At 44.0% G+C, this 7,863-nt stretch overlaps 1 protein-coding gene across 3 annotated transcripts; it reads right to left on the bottom strand.

Moving 5' to 3' along the window:
• Positions 1 to 535: 535 nt before the first annotated feature.
• PENK (proenkephalin) lies at positions 536 to 7,267 on the bottom strand. Of its 3 annotated transcripts, none has more exons than XM_054020236.1 (3): positions 6,924 to 7,267; positions 6,036 to 6,176; positions 536 to 1,512 (listed from the first exon to the last, which is right to left on the bottom strand). In XM_054020236.1, exons 1-3 carry the CDS (start codon positions 6,927 to 6,929, stop codon positions 844 to 846), a joined length of 816 nt encoding a protein of 271 aa, XP_053876211.1. In that variant the 5' UTR covers positions 6,930 to 7,267; the 3' UTR covers positions 536 to 843. The 3 variants fall into 3 exon arrangements, with proteins under 3 accessions (XP_053876211.1, XP_053876215.1, XP_053876214.1); XM_054020240.1 differs by having other exon boundaries at positions 6,928 to 7,091; XM_054020239.1 differs by lacking the exon at positions 6,924 to 7,267 and adding an exon at positions 6,704 to 6,718.
• Between the last annotated feature and the right edge of the window lie 596 nt (positions 7,268 to 7,863).

Raw genomic sequence — 7,863 nt, 5'->3', positions numbered from 1 at the left:
GTTTTCCTTTCAGTTTTTCCTTCTTCTGTGCACTTTCCTGTGGAAGGAAAACTTTGACCCTTAATGGTTGTAGCTGAAAAGCCAGTTGCACAAACCTTTATTGGATTAATGTCAAAAATGTGTCCAAAGAAACATGACATTAGAACTAACTCCCTGCTATGCCAGGGAAGTTGAAGAAATGTTTTTAGTATTTTAAAACGTGCTCATGTATTTTCTTGCTGCCTACTAGCTAAATGTAGTGGATAGTAATAGTAATTTTAGTCTTTTTAAAAACTTTATTCTACTAAATTGCAAAAGTAAGAGGAGAAATCTGACCCATTTGGAGATATATTCGGTGTTCTAACTTTGTAAGAAACCTAGGAAGCAAAGATACAAATTAATCCAATTCCAATTCCTGCTGTAGTGTGAACAGAAGGAATTGTGTGATTACAAAGAGCTGGTGCTTTAAATTATAAACTTTGGTTATTCAGCGCTGAATGAATTTGACAAAGTGGTTGATTAAATGCACTAATAGGAAATAACAGACACTTCAAAATCCATTATGCAGTTAGGATGAAGAATTTATTATATATACAATTAAGCAATTCTACTGTAGATGTGCGGTAGTGTTTAAAGAAAAGGGATAAGGTAACCAAAATAGTTTTAGCATGAAAACTACAATATAGACTTAAATCTGACTAAAACAGAAGTTATTGACTTAAAAGAACACAGAACCTGAAACAACAGATTGCATCATTAACTAGGACAGTAAAAAACTGTACAGTACAAGCAACACATTACAATAAATTATGACCAATGAGGCAGTGTCTCTCATTTGGGACAAAAGGGATAAAGGGGAGGGTATTAAAATCTCATAAATCCACCATATCTCTTTTCCATCTCTGGAACCTCTTTGGAATAACTTTCCCCATCTTCATCTGAAGGGAGAAAAGAATCAGTGAAGCGCTTAAGAAATCCACCATAACGTTTCTGGTAGTCCAGCCACCATTCTGGCCTCCCTACTCTTCTCATAAAGCCACCGTATCTCTTTTGCAGCTCTTTGGCTTCATCTTCCAGTTCTGGACTGCGCTTGAAGCTTCTCATGAAGCCTCCATATCTTTTGCTGACCTCCCCATCATTATCATTTATCTGTCGGTAATGTGAGGCTTCAGCATTGGCCCCTGTTCCCAGAAGCTCCTTCAGCAGATCAGAGGAATTAGCCAGGGCGTCATCATTGGAGTCTTTCTTCATAAACCCTCCATACCTCTTAGTAAGGATCTCACCTCCATTTGTTTCCTCCTCCGGTTCTACGTGATAAAGCTCGTCCATTTTCTTCATGAAGCCACCATACCTTTTCATGAAGCCACCGTACTTCTTTGCTAGCAAATGGTTCTCATCCTGTTCTTTCTTGTTGTCCCCCGGAGCACTGTTGCCTTCCTCAGAAAGATCCAGTTTAGTCAATTGCACAAGCTCCTTGCAGGTTTCCCAGGCTTTGGCAGAAGGCAGTTTTCCTTCACATTCTAGTGTGCATGCCTGAAAAATTGATGGGATTTACTAAGAATGATTTAATGTCATCTTGTCTTTTTATTTTTTGTTAAAGGCACAAGTCAATCTCTAAATCAGTGATACTCAGACCTCACTGATTCAGGAGCCAAACTAGCCATCAACATTACCCACAGTACTGTGAATTCATTGTTTCATTTACTATAGTACTAGATATTCATATTTTAACAATATGACAGGAAATATTTAGGTTTTATAAATATTATTCTCACAGCAAAATGGCTGAACAAGTATTATTTTATCAATTACAATTGGTTGTAAACATAGTAAAAGCATCCCAATTAGTTAATAATTAAGTCACAGTGTTTTAATATCATGTGCCACAAAGAGCCACAGGAGACACATTAAAGAGCCACTTGCAACTCAGGATTTTTAGTCTGAGTATCACTGCTCTAGATACTTATTGGCTGGAAGGAACTTCCCTCATGGACATCTTATTCCATAATTTTTCATTATGCCATTTCTTGTGCCTTCCCCTCAAGCAGCTGGTTTGGTACTGGTCACTGTCAGAGGATACTGGACTAGATGGACCACTGGTCTGATCTGCTACAGCAATTCCTATGTTTCTAGTTTAAACAAAGACATCCATGTGCACACACACATACCTCTCAAAGAGGTCTGGAACAATTTATGAGCACTTCTAAGTAATATTCCATATTTAAGTGTACAATTTAGGGAGGTCAAAAATGTCTCGTCAAAAGGATTTTGACAAGGATTAAGTAAGATTAGGTAAAACTGAATAATCAGCAGTAATACTGAAATTATTTCACTTCAGAAAAGTCATTTCCACTCCACTAGCTTATAATTTGCAATAGGTGGGGCTCTGAGAAATGATTAAATCTTATAAAGGTATGATCTCATATGATCAGATTTTTGCAATTGTGAAATGCATTTATTATATTTGAAATGTTACATTTGTTTATATTATTAACCTTATTGTCCCATCATCTTTAATAATAAATTTATGATACTTAATTACCCTTTTATAGTGCCTTCCATCTAAAGATCTCAGAAAGCTTTACAAATGTGAAAATAAGCCTCAAAACAACTCTGTGTGGTAAGTGACTACCTTGTTACTTCTGTAGTTACCTGTGAGTTAAGTCCTAAGTGTGATAAATATATTAAGAAACAGCATCTATCAACCTACTGTATATGCTGTAGCAAGATAGAAGATTTATGGTACAATTATTTCCATATTGGTGATTACTCTAGAGTTAAAGGTTCATCTCAAATTGAGTTTAAAGGAATTATGTTGTTAGCAACATTCTACTCCTAAACCATCACAATTTTTCTTTTTAACTGGCACTGGATGACTATGTCCATGTGAAAATTTTTGGGTTATTACAATAATATGGTCTCAGCTGCAATCTGATTGGGAAATCACTGTAATACAAAAAACCCTCTTTTTTTTGGTTAATGGATTAGTTTAAACAATCATTCTCCCCCTGAACAAACATACACCACACACATGGTATATAATAATAGTTTGATTACTTCCTATGGTGCTCATTATGATAAAAGTAACAGTGAACTCACTAGGTGTTAATGTCTTTAGAAACATTAGTATATAATACCAAGAGTATATAAAATATTGTATGATACTGTACTTTTTCTGTTTTGGTATATCAGCTGATAAATGCTATCACTGAACAGGATTTAACACTTCCTTAAATAGCTTTGCTGTACAAGAAAGATTGTTAAAGTTAACTTAGGCTTCCCAATTAACTTTGAGAATTAATTGAAATAGACATACAGAATTTCATGTGGACTTATATGTCAACTGCATTCAGAATATTTTCTGTGTGTAACTGCTGTGGTTAAAGAGGTGCTATTGTTTCTGTTATAAACAAAAATGTTCAGTGATTTATAATTCAGGTAGATTAGGGTCCAAAGCTTCATTCCTTGTGCACCAAAACAATCAGAAACTTCCATTAATTTCAATGGGAGTGAGTACACAAACACTACAAAATCAAATCCTTGAGTCCAGAGTCTGCAAGGTGCTGCTGAATGTCTCTAGCCAGTACTCAGCACCCTATTCCCACCAACTACTATGGGAATTGAGGATAACCAGCATTTGTCAGAATCAGACCCTTAAGTTCCATGCAAGGTGCCATTGTGCCTATATTTTAAAATAATGCTAGTGGTTTTTAACTGCCCAGAACACGCTCAGTTTGGATTGTTTCTCATGCTTTAACAGGCTGTACTTTAAGAACAAATTAAAGGTTGTAGCCCTACATTTGACAGGCAGTGTCCTTTGAGCGGACTAATGCTTCCGGACATCTGGGAGAAAAAAGCTCTTTTGAGGTACTGCTGCTCCTGTAGGGCTTGATCCTCCTCCACTGGGAGCAGGCTCAGACTCTTAGGACTGATCCTGCCAGGGGCTGAACTTTCTGGCGGGGATCTAGCAAAGCACGCAATCTCACTGACTTCAAGAAGCACGTGAAGAGCTCCATTGAATTCAGTGGGACTATTCACTACAGACGTAAAAGCTGTGCTTGGCCGGACCTCGGCCAGAGAGCTCGGCAGCTAGAACCTCTCCATGGTACCATCTTTCAACCGAGAAGCTCCAATACCTAATAATAAGAGGAGCCAATGAAGGCTAAAATACGGCAGCGCATCATCATGTCATCTTCTGCAGTCCTTCCCGTACGGAACTGCTGCAGCCTTGAGTCTGAATTTTCTTGCTTTTTTGGATTTAAGTAAGAGTCTTGGTCGTTAACATTTTTTTAAACTTATTTTTTTTTTCGTTTAAACGAATACTGTCAAACAAGTGAAAACTAGTTTCAGCTACTTCTTCTACCCCTGAGTGTGTGTCTCAGCCATTTTTTTGTTTACCTCCCTCCCAAGTCACAGAAGAAAAAGAAGAAAATAGACAGGGAGATCTGTATGACTGATTATACAGGAGAACTATACACAGACCCACGCTATAAGTATAGGATCCAGTGCTGTCAAATGCATACATTAAATAAACTGGCAGACCGATAATTGTTCTCCAGTCTCTCCCAGCTATAGCATGTTAGGTGTTATAACAATGAAAAGTGAAAGTATTTCAGGCAGAAATGTTTGCTTTTTAAACGGGAAATTGTGAATAAAAAAAGGTCTATTGTAAGTTTACATCGCGTTTGCAGACTTTTTAAACACGTGTATGTCGAGTGGAGATTTACCGTTCAAGCTATTACTTGATAATTGAGACATGGAATAACAGATTTAAAGGAAATCTTTAAACTCCCGTGTCTATGGTGACTTGTCCTAGCGGTGTAATAATAATAATAAGACTCCCATTCTGCAAAGCTATCCTCAAAGGACAAACAATTTTCATTCTGATGGAAGGCACTTTATAATGGACGGTTTTCGAATTAGAAGACAAGAACAACGCAGTATCCTATACGGGAGAGTCTTCCTTGCTAAAGGAACAGTACGTTATTAGGGAACGCCTAAGAGCGAAACTACATAGTAGCTCAGGGTGAGACGTTCTCGTCTTGAGAGGATTCGAATACGGACTCTTTTGCCATTGGTTCATTTCTAGTCTGCCTTTACATCTCAGTATTCGCTGCTTTCTCTCTTTTAAGATGTGATGGATTTGTTCTGAACCAGAGACTTTGACCGGAATTTCTGCAGTGATTCCATTCTTCTCTAGGCTTCAATCTCTCTTAGTCCCACCCGGATCATCAAAAGACTCCCGGGAACTTTTTTGCTCCCGGGAGCTTATCCTACGAATTCTCAAAATTAAACCTAGTGATCAGGGTAACTTTAGACTCTCAGTTAAAAGGATGATTTCTTTTAAGGGGAGAAGGAGCTTGGTAGTTTTTAGAAGGGCCTGTTCCAATCTCTCCCCGAGCCCCCAAGATAGCTCCGGTGACATTTCTAGGCTATTTCACTCTAGCGGTGTGACATTAGACTTCCAATTACAGTGCTGCAATTTATTTTTAAGAAGATAATTGGTTACAGCAGCGCTGGTAGACTCGAGTTTAAATATCAGAAACACCCTCCCCCCCTTATCTCCTGGGCACTGCACTTGGGACTAGGTCCTGTAAAGGGCCCAGCGCCGTAGCTCCCCTAGGCTTCAGTGAAGGTCAAAGGCGCTCGCTACCTGCCACCAGTGCAGGCTGGGTCCCTGGGAGGAGGCATCATTGCCTGCTCTGCTCTAAGGCCCGATCCTCCCCAGGCACCTTGGAGCATCCGCAAATGGACCTCAACAGTCAATTAGCTCAACTCACTCGCTGGGGCCAGGTAGGAGTGTTGGGAAGCTCTCCAGGGTGCCGAACTGTCCGGCATGGCTCAGGGGAAGGACAGCGCAGAGCCGCAGGAAAGCCAGCCCGGACAGCGCCCGCGGCCGGAGTATCTTCTTCCCCCACCGCCCCCACAGCTAAGCTAACTCTGCGTGAGAGGAGCCGGCTCCCGAGTCCTGTGCGAGCCTCCGGGAGCAGCTGCTGTGCCTCTTAGGCGGCCAGTGGGGTCAGAGAGTTACTTGGGAGCACATGGATCCCGCTTACCAGGGGGTTGATCTCTGCGTGGTGACCCAGCCGGTAGGAGCAGGAGGCGCAGTCCTTGCTGCAGTCCGCCTGCACTGTCCAGACAAGGCAGCTGCTGAGAGCCAAGAGCAAGCCGCAAAGTCTCAGGAGCAACGCCATGGGCTGCGAAAAGAAGAGATCAGAATTCAGCCTGGCACCAGCTTCCTCCTTGGCCCCAGGAGAAGCGTCCCCAACCCCACAGCCAGTCACACCTGTGCCCCGGCTTCCTCCAAGCCTCAGGCACGGGCGCTGCAAACTATTCACCAGCAGCGGACCCCAGCCCCTGGTTAGGTACGGGACGCGGAACGCAGCAAGCTGGAACTCTTTGCGCTCTCTGTTCCGCAGTTGCAGACAGGGACAGCCTCCGGCTTTCCCTTCCCTTCCCAGGGTCGCCAAGACCTCAGCCCCCCTGGCTGTTCTGCTGGTGCTATCAGAGCCGGAGTTGTTCCTTTTTGCAAGCCCAGAGCCTGAACGGGAACAGGACCTAGCGCTGTATGCGAAGAACGAACTTAACGTGGTTAACAGAAATCAAATCAATTTCTCCCCAAATTAAAGCGTTTCTCCTGCCACTCTTTCCCTGTCCCCAGTCATTATCTCGGAAAGCCGGACAGAGGCAGTTCCCCGGCACAGCCAGGAGAGAGGTCAGATACCAGAACTACAGAGATATTCGAAGGTAAAGCCTCGGAGCGATTGCCCGGCAAGAGTTTGCACGCGCACAACCCCCGAACAACAAAGCAGTAGCCTATGGAAACTAGACAGACAGCAAAGCTGTTACAGAAATAAAACTCAGCCAAGCCACTGCCAGCAACCTTACTAGACGCCTCGCCCCAGCCCCCAGCCTAGTGCCGGTCCTTACAGCAATTCACTCACATACATGCTGCTTCCTTGGGAACCCGCAGAAGCACCTCGGGAGCGAGCAGGAGCTTGCTGGAGCCTCTTGGTTTGAGCCCCTTGTATTTATAGAAGGGCTAAGAAATTTGTGCCTCTGGAGAAGCTCTAGAAGGAAAAAAAATACAGGAGAAAAGTAATAGCCCGCTGTTACTGAGCATCAGCTTCAGTAAATCTTACAGGAGCGAGGAGGCAGGGGGAGAAAGTGCCCAGTTGGAGCTGCGGTCTCCTGGCCCCCCGCACTGGCTGGCTGGCTGGCTGGCTGGATCTGTTTGCAGGGCTGCGGAGCTCTTCACCAAAGTCAGGGCTCTGGGAAGCGGATGGAGCCACTTTATAATTAGTCAAAAAGGGAAAAGCGAAGCCTCCCCCAATCGCCTACGGGCTCCATCTGACGCAGGACCTACGAAATCCCACTCAGGCCCCCTTATTAGCGATTCTGCCTGGGAAGAGGATGAGCCAGGCAGGGAAGTCAGCGAGCACGTTTTCTGTCCCCCCCGCGGGTAACTGGGGACAGCTGAGAGTAGAGGACGGGGGAGGCCGTGCTCCAGGAAATGGCCTTGGCCTTTTACAGCACCCACCTGGCTTTCGGGAGCTCTCCCGCCGAGCGTGAGACAAGTGACTTGCGGGAGTTGTGGGCGCCAGGCGTGAGCGACCCCGGCCGCTTGGTCTGAGTGTGTGAGTGACATAGGACAAGAGGAGCCCACCGGCAAGGGCAGGCTGGACCCCCTGCCCTCTTTGGTCTACGTGCTCCAGCCTTGTCCCTGCCCCACTGGCTAACCCACGTTTCTCTAGGTCACAGCACTAGGGGCTCGGGAAACTGCTGCAGTGAACTGCAGCACAGAGCGCAATGGGGGCTGACACCCCCTTCCCTCCACTGGTCCCCCCCTTTGATCTTCCTTAACATCTGGCACGGCTAGACCAT

Source organism: Malaclemys terrapin, chromosome 2, assembly GCF_027887155.1.
Source record: "Malaclemys terrapin pileata isolate rMalTer1 chromosome 2, rMalTer1.hap1, whole genome shotgun sequence".
Lineage (NCBI taxonomy): Eukaryota > Metazoa > Chordata > Testudines > Emydidae > Malaclemys > Malaclemys terrapin.
This window is presented reverse-complemented; position numbering and strand designations above follow the sequence as displayed.

Coding starts and splice junctions, on each gene's coding strand:
- PENK (XM_054020236.1), bottom strand. Junction 1,513..6,035: donor ACGCAGAGATCAACCCCCTG/GTAAGCGGGATC, acceptor TCAATTTTTCAG/GCATGCACACTAGAATGTGA.